Raw genomic sequence first — 20,938 nt, forward strand, 5'->3', positions numbered from 1 at the left:
CGCGGGGTCAAAAATTTCAAATGACGGAAAGCTGCGTCACATTCGCTGTTCCAATTGATTGGTGCGTCTTTACGCAGCAGACACGTGAGCGGGTAAGCGATATCCGAAAACCTTCGTATAAAGCGTCGAAAGTACGAGCAGAGCCCTAAAACGTTCTGCAGCTCTTCTACTTATTGGAGCACTGTAAAACTTTTGACATGTTCAATTTTCTCGGAATCTGGTCGAGCACCTTCTTTACCAACTAAGTGACCAAGAACAATGGTTTCACGGCTCCCAAAATGACATTTCTTTTAATTCAGCAAAAGACCAGCTCATTACTTGCAATCAAGCACGATATCCAGACGGCTGTTGTGCTCACTAATTGTTTTGCCGAAAATTACAACGTCGTCCAAATAACAAACAAATTTGCCACTTTAATCCACGCAGGATTGCATCCATGAACCGCTCGAATGTTGCAGGCGCACAACATAATCCAAAAGGCCTAATATTAAATTCATAAAGTCTTATAGTGTTATGAATGCTGTTCTTTCTTCATCTGCACTGTGCATGGGGATTTGCCAGTAGCCTGACCTCAAATCAATGTAAGAAAAGTATGCAGCTGAGTGCAGACAGTTAATTGCATCACCTATACGCAGAAGCGTGTAGACGTCTTTTTTCGTGGCTCTTTTTAAGCGACGGTAGTCAACACAGAAGCTTGATGTGGCATCTTTTTTCCTAACAAGCATAAATGGAGATTCCCAAGGACCAGGAGATTATCGAATAATGCCGCGTTTTAGCATATCTTGAACTTGGTCATCTATTAACTAACGTTCAGTTGCTGAGGCTTGATAGAGCTTCTGCCACATCGGAGGTGTGGGCGTGGTGTTGCTCGTTTGATGTATACGACTGGTAGGGAGTGGGGTTGAGTCGTCCTTGGCAAAGCGAACACAATCACGTGCTTCAGAAGTAGTTCCACTAGAATGCGACGCTCGATTGTGGACAGAAGCTTATTAATCCTAGCCTTAGCTTGGGTCGTTATATTTCGTTGCACGGGCTGGCAAATGACAGAGCTGGTTAACGCCGCGACAGAACCTGACATGCCTTCCTCGAAACGGTCGAGTTTTAGGCCCCGAGGAAACGCAGCTGGCTCTTTATAGTGGTTGACTGTCCACAGCTCGGTGCGGCCTCTGACCACGGGAACGACGCAGAGGCACAAGGATGATCTTCTTAGAGCAGGCGAGTGTGGTAGGTTCTACTACAGATTCAGAAGAGTCGCACTGATTGCGAATAGAGAACACCCGAACGAATGCTGCAGGTAAAGCTGGTACAATAGTGTCTTCTTCGGCCACAAATGCTCCAAACTCAGGTGTCGAGTCATCCACAGGAGCCGAAAGTAGTAAGCAGTTCAAAGCAATCTCTCCCGTACGACAGTCTAAAGTTGCACCGCACTCTTGCAGAAAAATCAATCCCAAGAGTCACATCATGCGGTGACCGAGGCGCCACTGCGAATTCTGTTCGAAACGTTAGACCGCCAATAACAGCATTCGAAGCACACACACCAAATGGAACCAAATGTTCGCCACCGACACCACGGAATAATGCTGCACGCCCCCCCCCCCCCCTCCACCACCACCACTAAACATTACTTTCCTGCCTAAACGGTTCTTAAATCTCAAACTCATAACGGATACTGTAGCCCCAGCGTCTACAAGAGCCATTGTGTTCCCACCATCAATATACACTTCGATTTTGTTCTTCAACATAAACACGGGTAGAGGTATGAACGTCATCGACTCGCCGGCGGCCTCACTTCCACTAGCCGCGCCTGCTAGTTTCCCGGAGGCAGAGGGGAAGCACGACGTCGAGGGGAAGGTGACCACTGTTGGCGCTGAGGTAGCGGCGTCACACTGCGATCAGACGCAGGTGATGCACTCCGAAAATGTGTCGAATCGTACGTATGCCAAGCAGGCATAGTCGGGGATCGGTGCTGCTGGGTGCGCAGTTGTCCGTGAATGTTCGCCAGGGGTCGGTAGCTGTGGGCAGACAGGAAATGGTGGCGGTAATAGCTAACGATATGTCCTGCAATGCCACACCGGTAACACAAAAGTTGAGAGCGCCAGCGACCGCCATAAGAGTGCTGGCGAACAAAGTCGCGACGTTGGTTGTAGCCAGGCTCTCGCTGCTAACGAACCACGTCTTCAGGGTAGGAGGCCCTCCTTCCATTCAGATGGTGGGCATAACGTTGGGGAAACTTACTCCAATCGTCTATATGCGAAGCTCCGCTAGGCGCTAGGTTGGGCCCACGGAGTGGACAGGGCGGCGACATTTGCCTGCGGTGCGCTACTGTGCCGCAGATATTCTGCAGAGCAGAAGGTCTCCCTGGATCTGGACAATTCCTCCCGCACAATTTCTCTTATCATATCAAGCATAGAACGTGGAGGACAGGATTCAACACTGGCCACAGAGGTAACATTGGCCAGCCTTCCGAATTTAGGAGTGGTTCGACACAGCTTGAGAACCTATGTTTTGAAATGTTTTATAACGTTGGTGTTGGGGCTCAAGCTCTCTTTGCTAATCAGGAAATTATAAACGTATTCCGCAATTCATTTTAGGAGGTGGCCGACTTTGTCTTCTTCAAGCATACTGCAATTCACTAGCTTGCAGAGCTTTAAGATAGCTTCTATGTATGCAATGCATGTTTCTCCGGGTACTTGAGCCCTGTGACGCAATGTCGTTCTGCACGCTTTTTTACTGATTCGTCCCCAGAATTTTTTTCGGTCTCGCATGTAAAGGTAGGCCATGCACTTAGTGAATCCCGTCGAAGGCAGCAGCAGCACGGAAGAACACCACGCTAGCCAGTTTAGTAGCAGCGCTCCAGCGATTATATTACCTCAGTCTTTCGTAGCGTTTCAGCCACTCGTCAACGTCATCCTCAGGTTTTGCAAAATGTCCAGTGCTCCCGATAGTGTGGCCTGTTGTTCGCCATGAATGGTCCTGGTTGCTCGGTATTTTCGTCTCCAGTCATGTCCGATGGCACCGGTGGTAAGCCAGGGAGTCTATGGCTCCTTCGATAGATGGAACGCTCTGTGGTCGATACTCGGCACCTCTCACAAAAGCTATGACGTGCTTAGTACGCACAGGGGTTTATTTACAGAGGGGTCGATCGAAGCAGGACCGCGACGAACCTACAAGCGTCGTTCTGCCCTTCCTCTTCTTTTTGCTCTACTGATCCGTGTGACCGTTGATGTTGTTCTTCCGTCGATGTTCTACGAAGACGCGTGACAATATTTTAGGCGTTATCAACGAAGCTAAGCTTCTCTTATATATTACGATACGATATACAACTATAGCTTCTCCTTCCTGTAACTTACTTGCCTACATGAAACATTAATTCCTCGAGTACTGCGTTATACAAGCCTTGATAGAGACCTTCTAATCTCTTATTGGACTGCACCGTACAATCTCGGTAAATTAGAAATTATATTAATTCACTGAAATTACTCATCATTCCACCCTCTGTTCATTGAAATCTAAGGCTAACCTATTACCAAGAGTTTCGATGAACAGTTTCCGGCCTCTGCCTGTTTAGAGATTTATAAGGACATTGCTGTGAGACAGTTGTTAAGACCAGATAAGCCAGAGGGTTGGCAAGGACAAGACAGAGTGTGGATGAAGACACAAAAAAACGGTACCGCTTTTTTGCTGGCCTCCTTCGGCCGTACTGTGACAGTATGCAGTTCTTCGAGGCTGTCTATCTTAAAAATTTTATCGCTCACCCCTTGCAGTTATCAATACTGCTCATCACGTCTCACATGGCCGTTCTCACGCCAAAGCGTTTATTACAATCATGCACAAAATATCATTTGCATACCATGTCTTGAACCTGCAGTCGGCTATAATGGTCTGCCTGCTGAAACCACCTTCCACCAAAGCAGTCCATTTGGTGGATTCCATTGAAAAAAAAACAATTTCCTTATTCCACTACGATAATTGTCCTCGTACAGTTTAGGCTGTAGGGGCTTGAGGTGTGCAATATTTGAAGAAGTAAATAATGCTAATACTAATATGATAGTTTCAGAGGTCTTGTTACGAGAAAAGCCGGCGTCCGTCAGTTCTTATCACGAAAATGCAGGTGGCTATCGGTTCACCTTGTCAGGTGGCAGCCAAATTAATTGTAATAATTCAATGCAGTTTCCACCTGCCCAACGTGGCACTGTGCCTCAGCAGATTGGTCGAGAGTTGGACAGCGTCCAAAAGAATTTTCGGCGCACAAATTAAAATTACAGGAACTCGTGAAGGTGAACGTGTGTCTGACAAGTCCCGCCTGTAGCCGCGTTTGAAACAGCGGCATTGCGGTCCAGTGGCGCATCACTTAACCACTGCGTCACTCCTCCAGTAGGTTTATGAGAACTCCCCGCGATCTATGAACATATGAAAGAGAATGAGTACTTGCGCAGGAGGGATCTCTACGCCTTATCGCATTGAACTTTTGAGAGGTTAAACATCGACCTGTGTTTTTGCTATGCTTCGTGCTGCCAGTGCGCATTAGACTTACCACGGAGTTTAAAATAGTTTCAGCTTTCATTGCGGTCTACCGAAGCGATGTCACTGTCAGCTCGTTGCGTGAATGTGCAATAAGTAACCTTTATCCAGACCAGTAACGAGTTCCCGAAAAAAAGCTCTTCATGCAATTGTTGAGATGCACACATTCTAAGAGGTGTTTGAGTAGTGGATGTTTCTCTGCAATATTCGCTTTTCTGTTCATTCGTTGCAGACCTTTCAGGATCGGCTCTTCAGTAAGCACTACCTCGAGGTGGATTACACCCTCCACGGGCTCCCCAACGCCACTGCTGATCAGATCTTCTTCGTCACATACGCCCAGGTGAAGCGAGCATGCGAGCCCAACCGAATTTTTGTGTCATCGTCCATACTTAACTTGCTTCCACGCAACTTGCCGCTAGGTGCTAAACATGAACCTTAAGCAATTTGGTCACCTATGTAAATTTTTTGAGCTTTACTCAACGTGGTCATTTTTTCTACTGATAGAATTTTTTATGCCACAAGTTTTTGAAAAAGCAGAGTGCTTTAGAATGGGCTAGTTGGAACATAATCAACCTAAGATGCTCACGTCTTGCATCTGCTGTTGAAAAACAAAAAAAGTATGATTTAGTTAAAGTTTGGTGGTTGTGGTGTCCGACTTTCGGATGGAGGGAAAGAACAGACGCAGGAGGCAGCTCAGGCTAGGCTGTTTATTTCCAGCTGAGAGTGTGGATTCCAGAGAAGAGAGAGAATTGCTAATGGTGACAGTACAGGCCGCAGGGAGAACGAAACTGAAACTTAGGCGCCTTACAACATCACCTTCCACTTGAGAAAAAAAACCACGTAAAAGCACAGTACTCACGAGAACCGACACCGTCAGGTAGGTGCTGTAGCCTGTCGGGTGGTCGACGCTCTCTTGTACTCCAGCGCAGCGCTAGTTCTGTCTAGTTTGTCTTAAGAGGAGCTGAACTACTAGCCTCACCCGCTGGAGGAGAGTGTGGTATGGATGCAATTGTCGTTGCAGCTGCTCCTAGCTAGGTGCGATCTGCAGCAGCCGTTAGATCTCTGTTTGGGGGCAGTGCCCAGTGCGGTGTGCAGTTAGACTTGTTTTCTGTAACGTGAACCATTTTAGATCCATTCCAGCAGCCATCGTCACTTAGCAGAAAAGAACGTCGGCCAACCTTTTTTCACTACATTTAACGAAGCCATGTATGAAAGCGATGTCTTGCTTCGAGCTGCGGGAATTCGTACCCGAAAGAGTTCACCTTCTAGGTATGTAGGGGACCTGGAACAGCATCAGTGTACTGCTTGGAGTATGACTGCTTGGCTGGGAAACTATCGCGAAGTAGTTTCAGCGCAGTGCTCCATTCTACGTCGCCTCCAAAGAGCATTCCAGCAATACTGAGACGTGTTCTGGGATGGCAACCATGTAGAAGCCTTGCAGGGGACTCGCCAGTTGTCCAGTGCGGTGTCAGCCTATAAGTGCCGAGGTAGTCGACCAAGGAAGCTTTCAGAAAGTGTTTTTCCAATCTGGTCATTTGTATCCAGTTTTTGAGTATGCAGTTCAATATTCCGTTTGCACCATTTCCACGCGGGTGGTATACTGAAGAGTGTCTGTCTATAATGCTCCACGTAGCAATAATTCCTGGAACATTTCAGGCTTGAACGATGGTTCGTTGTCTATTTACGACTCCATGCGGAAAGCCCTTGCTGCTATGATACCCTCAAGGGAATCGACCGCTGTATGAGACATGACTCTTTGTGCAAAATGCAAATTTAGGCCACTTCCAATGGTAGTCAGTGCGTGTTAATATGCGTCTCCAGTTAGAACATCCCCACTCAAGCGGTCCCACAATGTCCATTCCGAGCTTCTGCCATTGTCCTTCGAAAAATGTCAGCTTTTGCAAGGGCGCGAACGATGGCTTAGCAGATTTATGAAGTGTGTGATAAACGTGATAGCTACTTATAACTTCTCCAACTTGTTTGTCCATCTGTGGCCACTAAGAGAGGTCACCCAGGCTTTATTTAGCCCTTACATTGCCAGGGTGGTTTTCGTGTGCAAAGATGAGAAACGTAGGTTTCAGCGCATCGGGAATGGCATTCCTCGGAACAACAAGCCATGCACCTGAAAAAGTTCTCGCACGTTAAAGGGTTGGTTTCTCACGTCTCCCAGCCCCACGGTGGCAGTTCTGCCTGCGAGAAAGGCCCTCACGTAGTTGTGAGTTCTTTCTCCGCAATTTATGTTCTGGAGGCCATCCATTATTGCCGGGTGGCTGACGTTGTCAAAGGCCCCCTTGATGTCTAGGGCCATGACAACATTCTCTCCAGCCTTCGGGATGTTGGCGAGAACGTCCTCCTAGGGTTGTAGGAGAACGTCTTGCGTAGACAGCTTTGACCTGAATCCAAACATGCTGTGTGGATAGAGTTGTTCTCGCTCCATCCATAGCTGGATTCTTTTCGTAATTATTCTTTCGTATAGCTTTCCCAGGCACGAGGTGAGGAAGATCGGTCGTAGGTTTTCGATCTGCAGCTTTTTGCCCGGTTTGGGGATCATCACTACCTCCGCGTGTTTCCATTCGGCCGGAATCGAGCCTTCGGCCCAGAGTTTGTTGAGGTAGTCTGTCAGCTGGTTTACCGCTTCCTCACTGAGGTTGCGTATGAGGGAATTGCGTATCCTGTCTCCCCCAGCTGCCGTGTTCTTAGTGAGGGCCCCCATCTCCTCGTGCACTTCTGCCAGCGTGATCGGCCTGTCCATCTCGGGGTTTTCTTTGCCTTGATAGGTTCCTCTATATTCTTTGGGGCGTTCCTTCCCGTAACACTTGGTTTTGAGGTCCTCTATCATTTGGTCCTCCGTTCCTTCGTACTGGTGGATCAGTCTTTGTATCGTTTTACTGCTTTCGGTCTTCGTCTTTCCCGGATCCATCATCGCTTTCAGAATTCGCCACGTTTTGGCCGTATTCAGGGTGCCGTTTAGCGAGCTGCTGAACTGCTGCCACCCTTGCCTTGCCAGTTGTGTAGCGTATTCTTCTGCCTTGGCCGTGATTTCCGCTATCTTCTTCTTTAGCTTCCTGTTTAGCTTTTGTTTCCTCCATCGTTTGGTGAGCCCGCGCCTTGCCTCCCATAGCCTGAGCAGGCGCTTGTCCACCTCCGGTATTTGCTCGGTTCTGTCTACCTCTTGCGTGTAGGTCTCCTGTATCTGTTTGAGCTGTTGGCACCACAAAGGAACCACAAAGGAACCCCACAGGGGTCGGTGATTTCGCCCGTGCTCTTCAACCTAGCCATGATCGGCCTGGCCAAAAAATTGGGGGCAATCGAAGGCACACAACATGCCATGTATGCGGACGACATCACGGTGTGGACCAACCGTGGATCGCTAGGAGAAAACCAAGAGAGACTACAGAGAGCCGCGACCTGCATAGAAGAATACGTGAAGGCAAGGGGTCTAGCGTGCTCGACAGACAAGTCAGAGCTACTCAGAGTAGCGAGGAAACCCACGGAGGCGAGCCTAGAGATCAAGCTCGAAGGCCAAAACATACCAGAAAGAAGCACCTTAAGGATTCTGGGCATGTGGCTGCAGAGCAGCGGCAAATGCAGCCACACGATCAGCCTGCTACAGAAATCGACCGAACAAGTCGGCAGAATGATAAAGAGAGTCTCCAGCAGAAGACACGGCATGAAGGAAGAGGACACCCTCAAACTAGTCAGGAGCCTGGTAGTCAGTAGGGTGACGTACTCCCTCCCCTACCACCCGGCGATCAAGAGGGAAAAAGAACAGATCGAGGCATTAATAAGGAAAGCCTACAAGACCGCACTAAACCTACCGAGAAACACCCCGAACGACAAGCTACTACAGCTGGGAGTCCACAACACCTTCGAGGAGTTGGCGGCGGCCCAGCTGAACGCACAGCTAGAAAGACTAGAACTTACAGAAACAGGCAGGCAACTCCTGAGAAGACTTTGGCCACAGAGTGGAAACCACAGCAGATCCGGACGAGAACATTCCGGACGAAATCCGGCAAACCCTCAGAATCTGCCCACTGCCACGCAACATGGACCCCAACCTACACGCGGCCAGAAGACAAGCAAGAGCAGAATACGTGGAGAGACACCTAGCCACGCAGGAAAACACGGTGTACACGGACGCAGGACTATATCCGAGGGATAGATGCAACAACATCACGAAAGTGGCGGTGGCGGTCGTAGACCACACGGGCGACACGATCAGCTGCGCATCCGCGAGAGGACGTACGGTGGCAGAAGGGGAGGAAATCGCTGTGGCGCTTGCAGCGGTCGAAGGCTACCGCAGAAACAAGCCACAGATTATAATAACGGACTCCAAAACGGCCTGCAGACGATATCAGCAAGGAAGGATCTGCAGGGAGGCCCTACGCATCCTCCTCGGAGCGAGAGCCTCGGGATTCAAAGCGAAGCAAAAGGTCTTCTGGGTACCGGCACACACCGGAGTCGAGGGCAACTCGAGGGCTGACAGCCAGGTTCGCGAGATCACGCACCGAGCCTTGCTGACGGAGGACCTCGAGAACCCCTCGATGGTGGACCCGACGTACGCAGACATCCTAAATCACTACAAAGGCTGCAGGTTCAAGTATCCCCCGCCCCACAAACTCCTCACACAGCAAGAAGCGGTCAGCTGGAGGAGGCTGCAGACTGGCACCTTCTTTAACTTACACGTCCTAAGCAAAATGTTCCCCACCCAGTACAGCGACAGCTGCCCCTGGTGCGGTGACGTCCCGACACTTTACCACGTCACATGGGAGTGTAAACACAATTACACCTTCCACAAACAGACTAACCCCAGTGCGGAGCAATGGGAGGGCCTGCTCACCAGCAGCGAGCTCACCGCCTAAAGGGCATTGGTGCAGCACGCGTGGGCGGTGGCCAGGACCAGTGGAGCCCTGGAATGAGGGACCACCCTTGCTAAGGAGCCCCCGACGGCGGCGGCGGCTGCGGCAAGCGCCAAGACGCAGCTGCAAGGAGACTCTCCGGAACTGACCAAAAGAATTCAATAAAGTTTTTCATTCATTCATTCTCGCACGTTGAAGTAGGTGAGGACTTCAAGCTTCAAGTGCTTTTTTGGGGGCCACCCTATTGCAACGTATTCCACTACCTTTTGCGATACCTCGTCTGTAGAAGTGGTAGGCTGTAGCTCGCTGTTTTCACGCGCATGATGATACGACTGAGATTGTTTCATCTGAGGTTTGGTTCGAAGCGCATTCAATGGGCAGGCGCGAATGTGCGTCTGTAAAGACGTTTCTAGACCCTTTCGGATACTGGATGGAAAGGTTATAGTACAGCAGCCGATCAGACCATACGGACCATTGACGTGGCCGATGTCTGGTGCCATCCGTTAAAATAATGGTTACCAATGCTCTGTGGTCTTTTCGCGACACAAACTTTTCTCCGTAGACCTGCCAGTTCTCGAATGCGAAAAGACATGCTGAGATTTCTGGGTCTCCGTTTTGCTCCGGTCAACCGTGGGCAATGCCCATGCAACTGTGCGCATTTCTTTGCCATTACGCTGTTGAAATCGGACCGAAACCCTTGTCCGAAGCATCTGAAGTGACGATGATATCTAAATTTCGGATGAACATTTGAATGACGGAACTGGCTGATAAGGCGCCTTTGATGAGTTCAAAACTGCGTTTAGCTTCCTCACTCCAAGCGAACTTTTTGTTTTATCGCAGAAACTTTTCAATGCTTCTACCGTATCGGCGAATCGGGGTATGAAACGGGGGAAGCAAGCTTGAAGTCTCAGGGACGAACGCAGCGTTGCAAGATCATTATAGACAGGCGCTTTGACAACAGCGTCTACCTTGGATGGCAATGGAGTGACACCTTCCTGATACCGACATGTCCAAGAAAGGGCAGTTCATGAACAAATAGGATAAACTTATCATTTAGCTTCAATCGTGCAGCGCCGACAAAACTTATTACCTGCTTCAATATCTCATTGCTCTCCTGACGTGTCTTTAACCACATAGTTATATCGTCAGTATAACATAGTACACCTTTTTAGTCTCTAAAACAGCTACATCATTCTTAGGAAAGCCACAGGAGCAGAGGCCCGGCCAAAACATAGCCTTTTGAATCGGGCACTCTTGCATGCGTAATAAAGGTTGTTATGTCGCGACTCTCCTGTGTAAATTCATCTTGGTGATATGCAGATGCCAAGTCCTGATTTGAAAAATACTTCCAACCAGCCAGTTGATGTAGCACAGGGAACACGTCGGCGATGACAGCTTTGTTGATGTCGCGGAGGTCCACCCACAACCGCAGCGAGCCATCTGCTGTTTATCTGTCCTCCGGAGCAGATGTTGGGGGGGGGTATGACAGAAGACTTGCGCAGAGCATTGACATCCGCGAAAAATCTGGTTATGTTCTTCGCTCAGCAGAGAGACTGTAGCACCTGTGTTAACAATGAGAGAAAAGGGTATATGAGCTATCGTAACTGCAGTACGATTTTTTTTCGGTGAGCAGACCTGATTGCGGACATTTAAGATTATGATGATGCTGAACTTCTGATCTTTTTGGCTCGTCACTGTTCATTTCACAGTTGCAATTTTCTTCGACCTGCAGACGCTTGAAAAACATCCAATCTTTCCACAGTTGCGCCAGCGTCTGGATTTTTCTAGGAATGCAGAGAAATTCCCGAGGTGTCTAGTTGGACCACAGTAGTAGCATGTCCCGAGCGAGAGATGGAATATAGCTGTTATCGTTTTTTGGAGGTGGCTCATTGAAGAGCTGACGGTGAATTCTTCTCTGTGCTTGCTCGATGTGTTTTCCAATGTCTACTGCACGTTGAAAGAGTGGGAGAGGATATATAGTAGAATAGGCGCTCGCGCGTCTTTTGTGCAATGGTTTCCTCACGTAGCTGGACACGGATCATATTCTCAGTTGCAACTGCGAAATTTCATGGAGTGGAAAGTGCTAGAAGATCGTTTACGTAAGACTGACGGAACCAGTGACGTTTCACCAGGTCATTTGTCGCTGTTGCGATGGGAGCGTTCAGTGGGGCGACAGCACCATTGAAGGGATCTTCATCAGCACTTGACGTAACGCTTGCCAAAGGATCGCGGCTGCTTCGAGATGCATCAAGGCTGTGGTACACACGTTAGCCTTCGACATCGAGGGAGTTGAGAAATATTGTTTTGCGACGCTTGAGCTGTAGCTTGTCAACTCTAAACACTTCGAGAAAGTTCAGGGAGACCAGTTTTCTTTGCTGCCAAGGAGCTGCAGGTTGACCTGGTGTAGCCAGAAACGGCAGGGGCAGTGGATACGCTCCGACAGACATGATTCCGAAACCGCGGTTCTAGGAACATGAACTATGCTGGAATCCACATCGTCATTCTGTTGTGACCGGTATCCGGACGGAGGGAATGAATAGCCGCCGACGGCACCTCAACGTGGAAGAGAGTGTGGGCTGCAGAGAAAACTGAAGTGCTGATAATTATAGCACAGGCCATAAGGAAAACGAAACAGAAACTTGCACGGGATACAATAATGGTCACTGGTATTTGCAGTAGCAGTTTTCTAAAAATGCTGCAAGAACTCATATTACACACCAATCATATAAAGCAGTCAGGCCAAAGACTGAAAAAACGCTCGAAATAAAACAAGGTAAACTTAACTGAGTCTGACAAAAGAACACTTCAGTAACGCAATATGGAGCGCCTAGCAAAATGCTGCACATTAGGAACTTGCGCCTCATACGAATCGGACAATTAGGACGCTTTTATGTCCACGCAGCTTTGTTTTTGTGTTCCTTGAAGATGCTTGTGTCCTCTGGTATGCTGCCAGGTCACATTTTTTTCTTTTCCGACACTCGCCCAGAGCGGTTTGTAATAAATATGATGACGTGCGGCAGTTTCCATGGTAGTTCGAGATTGTTTTCTGAGTTTCAGGCATGTGATCGTGGAAGCTCGCTGTTCTGTTTAACAGAACACGGCCAAGGACGATGCAAGTCCGGGATCGCTTAATGGACTTCGTGCTAGCCGTGTCGACCTGTGGTGTTGTGTTTGTGGGCGATGGTGCATCCAGTAAACAGTCTGATTTTCAGCCCTCAACGACTGATTCCCTGTCTGTGCAAATAGCCCTTTGATACTTTGCTGTGTAATTTTGTGGACAGCAGTCACAGTTATTGCCAGCCAGAGGACACTCAACGTAAACAAAATGCGCCAACCCGCAGTCCACAGGATTCCCTCGGAGCATCAGAAACCTGGATCATTTCAGCTGTTGGAGAAGTGGTAACGAATAACCTCGAGCGAGATTTTTAATTTTCATCATCTCCTGTTATATTACAGAATTCCATTTATTACAAGATAACACAATGCCTTTCTGTGTTTTCGCTTAATTCCTGTAGCTAGTGGGCATTTATGCTCGTGCACCTGAACAACACACTCCAAATACATTCCTTGGCCTCCGATTGTGTTAATTATTGCTGCCCATTACAAAGGAACACCGTGGATGTTATTAATTTCATTTTGCCTTCGCTAATTCATGTCATGCATGACTTGAGATGGAACTCATGTGCCCTAAGATACATGGCGTAAGTGTACGTTTGAGTGTTTCAGTGCCCTATATATCACAAACCTTCATTTCGTTCCCGTTTTGGAATTATGCTACATCTCTGAATTGCGCTAAAGCCGCAGGCTGTCTAAATGCTAAATCCCTAGAGGAAATTTTTTTTGAAATCAGTGTACTGTGTATTGCCATCTTTCCGCTTCTGAATTGTCATGGCTACTCACGTTCTTGATTGCAGAGCCTGTGTCATCGGGCCGACGTAGATACCACCAAGATGATGATGACCCCTGAAGAGAGGTAAGCTTATAATATCTGCGTACTTCACCGTGAATGAGGACCGACGAATGCATTTGTATTTATTCATTTATTAATTTATTTTTTTACCTTCAAGATGCATCGCGTTGTCGAGGGCAGTGGAGTTAAAATGCAGCAAATAAAAGAGTTAAAATAAGTGAAAATGGCTACACAATGAGAAGAAATGTAAACCACGTTAGGAAATACAGGAGTGCAGAAACGAAATAACGCACTTCTGGTAAGCATGGTAGAACCCTAAATAAAAAGCAGAAAGCTTTATATATACAAAAAATAAAACGAAGTAACAAAAACTATCCAAGCAACCGTAAGCAAACTGATGAAAAAATAAGAATAAATTACGAAGAAAAGACACAAAACTGTGCAGCAAAAAAAAATCACTATCAAAAACATTAAAAAAAACTTACGGGATGACTAATCAGTTCACACCACGAATTTGAGAAGGCCGTTGGATTTACCATCGATGATTACTTCCTCACTTTTATGCTTTTACTCTCATCAAAGTTTTTCTCTAAGCCGAGATTTTTGCACGATATAATTTTTCTAATGGGTGAACGTAAACGCAATGGTTCGAGGGTGGCGGTGGGTCGGAGGGCAGCCCCCTATAGGTAGGGAGATGCGGTGAGGATGTGGCTGGTACGTTATGCTCTTGGAAGGTGGCGGCTTCAGTCTCTGTGGATGCACACAGACAGACGCCTGCCTTTTCGCACTGTGAGACTGCTACTGCTTTGAAATGCGACGGAGAATATGTACAAGTGAAAATGCGAAATCTGTGCTTTACCAGAGGAGGCAGCCTCATCAGATACTGACGATAGACTGCATAGTGAGTTAAACAAGCTACTGCGATAAGGTGGTTACTGCCTTCCTGTGTGCAATAAATAAAAAGTTTAGAAAAACGTTGCTACTTCCTTTTCGATTGGACATTAACTTCCTGGAGGCCGGAAGCCAAAGTACGGGAGAGTCTTTCGTAAACTAAGGGAGTATTGAAGTTGCCGAAGACTATCAAACGTGGCTATTTTCCACGGAAAAAAGGTGCCATAAGGAGCTCGCTCATGGTGGCCACCGCGCCACCCTTTAAAGCACAGCAAAAAGCACCACAACCGCTCCTCACGCGCCCGTCGCCACTTCTTCGCGCCTCAAAGAGAAAGTCCCGCAGGGCGCGAAGCTCAAAACCTTTGCTTCCCTCAAAACATATGCTTTCGCAATCCTCCCCTTAAGCAGATTTAAGGGCCCTCATTATTTTTGTAAATGCGATCCATGCCTCCTTCGGTAAACCACTTGTCAGCTCCTGTTTTTAAAGGTTTCCTATTTCACATGGCTTTTTCGGCCAGTGTCTGCGGCAACTTACATCATCAGGGTTCACTTGTGGTCAAGGTTGTTAAGTCCTGACGACAAATCAGTATATCAGATATGGGAAGCAACGATAAAACGCGACAAAATGCTGGGAATGTTGGCTCCACATTCTTCATTGCAGCAAAGTACAAAAAAAAAACGATCGAACACGGTCGTGCAGAAGAGACACCATCAAAGTCGGTAACAACGCTGTAACAATTCGCAATAAAAGGAGTCGCTTAGTGGCGCCCCTATGTCTACCCGTGCATGATTTTGTCCGTTGTGGTGAAGCGAAGACAAAAACTCATCAATAAAAAAAATGTTGCTAGATTTCTGAAGAAAAAAACACAGTTCAGCATTTTGCGCCTGAGGGAGACCGTTGGTTAAATAAGTGCAGGGCTTTTATACTTGCCTTGGATTGCTATGAGAACACAGCCATGTGGGCATTTATTATTGAAGATACATTACAGTCCAGAGAGCACTAAATAAAGGGGGTAAAAGACAATAGACCTGCAGGAAGAATAAATGCCAAAATTCTTCGCGAAATTGAACGCAACAAAACACGAAAGGTTATTAGCGCGCAAAATTCAAAGATAATTTAAGCATTAATAGGGTCAGGAAAATGCTAAGAAAAATGCCAAAATATTATCGTTGTCCGGTGATAAGAAGTTCAGGCTCTTGCATTATGATCAGCGCTTCTCCAAAATTAACATCATCATAGGTTATTTTAAGTGCACACAGTAGGGCTTAAGTCCGTGACGTTGATCTGCATAGGCCTAGGCTCCGCGAGCCACATTCCCCTTATCGCTGTATTTCTCGTAACTTTAATTCTTCACCTCAATATCCGCTAAGCTTGTCTCTGCGGTTCCCTATCCGCGGCAAGCACTCTGTTGCTGTAACAGCGTACTGGTTATGTGTTCTTCAGATTATATGTTATGTCTAGGACCACTTCTTTTTATTGGTTGCAGTAATTTGACAGTAGCACTACCTTTTATTGGTTGCAGTGATTTCACAGTAGCACTTCCTTTTATTGTTGCAGTGATTTGACAGTAGCATTTCCTTTTATTGGTTGCAGTGATTTGACAGTTTCCTCTTCAGTGTTGTGGTGCCCTTTTTTGGTGAGGCTGGGGTAGAGAAGGTGATAGCTAAGGCTCGAATCGACTAGAGTTTGTGCCACTCGAGGCCCTGTGCCTCTTCTAGTACACATCGTCTGCTGTATATCTCAGAAAAGAGGCTGCGAGCCGACCGCCAGTGGGGCAGCGCCACCCCTTTCCCGAGCAACGTAAAAGCTCCCAGGTGTGCCCCACAAGTCCGCATCATGAATTGGCTCGTCCGCTCTCCCTTCCTTCCTCCTCTCCAATTGAAGCAGCCAATGGGCTGCGTTGGCGCACCTCTCCTTCGCCGCTGGCGATGTTGACTCCCCTGGCGAATGACAGCTGTACTGCCAAGGCTTTCCTTACCTCCACGCCACCATTCGGTCAGTCTACACCGGTACACGCAGTAGATTGTAACGCGGAATGTTATTTCAAAAGCAAAACCAAAGCTGTAACAGCTCTCGCTGCGAAACATATAGGACTGTAGAAACAAGAAGCAGCTTAGTGTGTGTGTCGATGAGTGTAAAGTAAATAGCTACCCTTATATATGAACAAGCGTAAGCGAGGAAAGTGGTTTCGCTGACGCAGTCATTAAAGCATCATGACCTTCCGCGTAGTTCGGTAGGTGAGGTATTTGAGAAGAAGAAAGGCGGTGAGAAATAAAGAAGTAAACTTGACAACTTTTTTCGACCTTAGCTATCTTGATCAGTTGCGCGACAGGGGTGAACGGCACCCCCTGCGATGGCCTGGCGCGTCACCACCGTTACTACACCATGATTTCTTGCTTCGAAGTAGATGTCGCTCTCTCAACATGCTAGGACATATTTCAGTGAAACACCAGATAAAAACGTGTTTGGAAAAAGTAATAAGAGGTGAATGCTTACTCACAAAAAGCAGGGGCTCAGCCGAAGAGCTACCAGCAAGCGGCGACCAGAATGAGAACCGCTCTTTCTCTTTCTTTGCATTTGCATTCGTGACACCAGTCTCAGGTGGCGCAATCATCTTCCTGGTGCTAAGCTAGAAGCTGATCAGCTTCGTGTTATGTCTTGAGACGGACAACGTGAACAACGAGCGGCGAGTGGACAATGGCGAATAATTCAGCGGTAAATCTTGTACGATTATCGCTCATATTGTGAAGCACGCGGAATGAGCCAGTTTACGCATGAGTTTTAAACTTAGTACTACAAAGCGAGATAGACGTCCATGAGGACGAGCGGCCCTGATGGGGTGTGGCCAACCAAACGCCAGAAGTTTTAGGTTCTCGACGCGGAGATGCGGGCGCAGGCAAGTTGGCATGCCAGTTTGGCTTGTGCAATGACACCACGCTTATACTGGGCGGTTTAGGAAGCAGCAGGCGGTATCGACATGTCCAGGTCGAAAGGCAACTTAGAGTACACAAGAAAGAGTAATACTACAAAAAGAAGGTTGCTTCGCGGCGGGAAGAACTGTAGGCTAACGTAAAAGAAAGTGCATACAGCTATGTCCCAAACACTGTGGTCAACGTATATCTCTGGTCAGCGTTCAACCGAGGCGTTTACATCCCTCATTTAATGGCTCCCTTGGGAGGCCATTTAGGTACGCAAATAAAGTGAGTTAGCACAAGGCTACTGCCAGATAGGCTATGGTCTGCTTGCGCCATTGGGAGTACGAGCGGAGGAATTAACGAATAAAAATTGGAAATAGCAGGGCTCATCGACATCAAAATTCTCACAACGAAAAAGCCAATGCATGAAGATGGTAATTTAAAATACAGATTGTGTAATTGATCAAATAATTAAGTAAAACAATTAAATATGCTAGGGGTGAACTTAAATGTGCTCAGATGCAGTAATGCGAAAGCATTTCACTTACTGGGCGTCCTTCCTCCTCATGCGCGTCTGCCATCTCGCCTAGGAGCGTGCCATCTGCTGGACAAGCGCCGTACATTGCGAGGAGTGGAGGGGGTGGGGGTTGTTGAATGGGTGCCGTTACGACTGCACTCCAAGCAAAAAGGAAGTTTACCGTAAACGTAGACGCTCAAAATTACTCATGCACGCCTAAGTACACATCTCGCAGAAACATTTCAGAGACATCTCTGCATTCATAGACTGGCCTATATTCAACTTTGAGCGGTTGAACCGTCGCGGAGGATTGGAAGCGTTCCCGCGTCGCATGCCGGACGCCCAGGTTCGATTCTCAGCTAGAAATGTTGTCTGCAGTTTCATTTTATGCGAATGATGTCGGAGACTTTTCCGCATGCTAGTAGTGGGGTAGTAGTTCGTAGGCGCCCACGTAGCTGGTAAGCATGCTATTGAGCTGGTTTGCTTAGGCCGTACTACATCTTGAACATACCATCTGCTATGTACTGAAGACGCAACGTTGACCTTTTACTTCATTTCTACACGCAGGGTGAACGTGCCTCTGATGAACTCCGTGGAGTTTTCAACTGCATTCCATTGCAGAGCGGGGAGTCCTATGAATCCGGCTAAAAAGTGCAATTTCTGGGATTAAGAACCCGTTCTGGCTTGATGTGCAAGGCAGTGCAACATACCGAACAGAACTCTGCGCTGCTGAGTGCCTCTATTTCCAACCGTGTTCTTCAACGCAGGAGACGAGGAAAGGAAAAAAAGAACATAGAGCGCAGTGAACGAGTATTAAAAGCGTAAAGATGGGCCTGTGTCATCGTGCAAGAAGCCACCACGTGGAACTCGAAAGCCGCTTTTATTAATGTTTACAGCAGTCTGTTTAACAATCGCATTGGTGTGTTTAAACGCAACTAATCTGCTTTCTTTGCGACATGGGCGCGTATACTATAAGCTGCCTATTTTCTATGGTTCTTTTCACGTTCATTTGGACCTCTGTCAATGGTCACTCAGATATACTCGCCGCTTTCAAGCGTGTGTATGAGGTGAGTGAGCCATTGTGTTGGTGGCGACCGGGCCGCAACACTGGCTGCCTGCCGCAGCGGATGGTGAGGTTCAGTCGCCAACCACCCAATGATTGACCACTTCCTGCAGACGCTTGAAAGCCGCCGATTTATCTCAGTTAAAGAACGGAGGATTTTGGCAGTAGCTTTCATTTATACCTTTCAGTATTTACGGTCTGTCGGGTATGAATACATCCTTCTAGGTTACTGGTAACAGCTAACCTCAGGATCCCAGCGATTGGGTGTTGATGAAGACACTCCTGTGAACATTTGCTACTCGTCTGCACATTGAATTGAAGATTCTCAGAAGAAAGTGACTAGAAATGAAAGCTTGCGTAACTAAGCTCCGATTTACGTTGCTAGAGCCTTTCAACGCACAAATGAGATTGCCAGACAGTAAAAAAGGCAGTGTGTCCGTCAAGGCAATTTCATGACACATCTCGGTACGTCTTTAAATCCCTGTGCTCACCAGTAACGGTTTCAAGCAGCAGAGGCAATTGGCCAAATATTGAAAAGGGATGGTTTCACATTGGTCCCTTATAGGGCCAGCAGTTGACAATACATTTTCAGTATTCGGCTTATCAACTGTACTGCTTTGTATGCTTTATGAGCAAGAGTTGTCCGAATAGACTGACTGTACACTGTGAACTTGGAGAAGAAATTTAAGCAACTTTTTACATGAGAGCGTAAGGCTCCAATTGAGCACAAATTCCGGCTTCGTCTTCGTCGTCGGCCTGAGCGAAAAGTTCTGACTGGTCGTTAAACAGCGGTGGATTTGTAGGGTAATTAAAATATTCGAAAACTGCTAATAAGGTGGTCGCTACATGTCTCAAATATCAGCAAAAAATGAAAGCATATGAAATAAATGAATTGGATATGGTCCTCGGCTGCTGATCCGAAAAGCGCGGTTTCAATCCCGGCCACGCAAGGCGCATTTCGATGGAGGCGAAATGCCAGGCGCCCGCGAACTGTGCTATGTCAGTGCACGCTAAGGAACCCCAGGTGATAGAAGTTATCCTCAGCCCTCCCCCCTACGGCGTCTGTCATAGGCTATGTTGCGTTGGGACGTTAGACCTCATGAAACAAAGTACCAGAATTGAGCTGAAGAGAAAACTGAAGTACTAGGTCTGGAATTGAACCCTTGACACTTGCGTTGACGGTCAGACACGCAACCGCGAGGCCACAAAGGCACATGCGTGCACTTTCGTTAAAGCGGGGCCTTATATGTATGTCGGGGAGTATTTCACATAAGGAATGTGATGTGAAAGAGAAAACAGTGTCCGTGTCTGCGTGGGTTAGAGGAATCGCTGACGTGACCCATGAACGCTGTCGCGTCACACCCTTAAAGGTGGAGCCTAATTGCCCCCAAGATCAATGCTTTATGTCGCTAAGTGAATTCCGACGTGAGCTGCAATTCTCCTCTCCCTATAAAATGCTACCGATAACGATGTTCTACACACGAATTACTTCAGAGAGACTTATAGTTATCAGTGACATGTACTATCCACAGTAGAAATAAACCACGCGACGCACTGCTGCCGGAAGACCAGCCACATCTGTCGGCATGGCGCCTGAAGTCGGGATACCTTGTCCGTTTATGCGATGCGTGTTGTTCTAGCCGACTGCCTGTTATTCATATAAGAAGGAAGCCAATAGTCACCAAAACCAAGGAGCATAGATGATTTTTTTTATTTACGGCGTTAATCAATGACAGATTAATTCGGTGATTATTTAACGAATTGATCAGAAAGCAAAAGAAAAACCAACCACGAGCCACCGGTGGGATCCGAACTGAAGACACCCAAAATTCGCGTCAGAGGCTCTACCAACCAAGCTGTCCAATTTTCTGCTCTCGGTGGTGTTTATTTGTAGTGTAACCCAACCTTGAGAGGCTTCACCAGTGCCACCCTCGTCCATAGCGGTGGACGTGGTACTACGTCCTGTATTACCGCGAACGTCGCGTGAAACGTGATCAAAAAGTTCAGGCGGAAGCTTCCTGTCGCCTGGGCCGCTGCTGCTTTATTGCAGGCAACGCGGAGAAAGTGGTCGCGCCGACAGCCACTGCGATGCTCGCTCTGTCATACCAGTGCGATGATTGATATAGGCGACTAGCTTAAGTGTGAGTATCATTGTTCTCATACCTCTCTTCAACAGTAACTTTCACACATCTATCTAAGAGGTACCTAAGAAGTGATTTAAGTGCATGCTCTGCTACGCATTCGGTAATAAGGCTTTCGTT

The 20,938-nt window shown here is 47.5% G+C and overlaps 1 protein-coding gene across 1 annotated transcript in view; it reads left to right on the forward strand.

Moving 5' to 3' along the window:
* The window catches only part of LOC144123047 (neprilysin-1-like), a 240,814-nt gene extending 222,374 nt beyond the window's left edge, over window positions 1–18,440 (forward strand). The window contains exons 28-30 of the mRNA XM_077655963.1: window positions 4,754–4,861; window positions 13,295–13,353; window positions 18,182–18,440. Coding sequence (XP_077512089.1) covers window positions 4,754–4,861; window positions 13,295–13,353; window positions 18,182–18,284 — 270 coding nt within the window. The 3' untranslated portion in view covers window positions 18,285–18,440. The remainder of the gene's footprint in view (window positions 1–4,753; window positions 4,862–13,294; window positions 13,354–18,181) is intronic.
* Window positions 18,441–20,938: the final 2,498 nt, after the last annotated feature.

This window comes from Amblyomma americanum, chromosome 3, assembly GCF_052857255.1.
Source record: "Amblyomma americanum isolate KBUSLIRL-KWMA chromosome 3, ASM5285725v1, whole genome shotgun sequence".
Classification (NCBI taxonomy): Eukaryota; Metazoa; Arthropoda; class Arachnida; order Ixodida; family Ixodidae; genus Amblyomma; species Amblyomma americanum.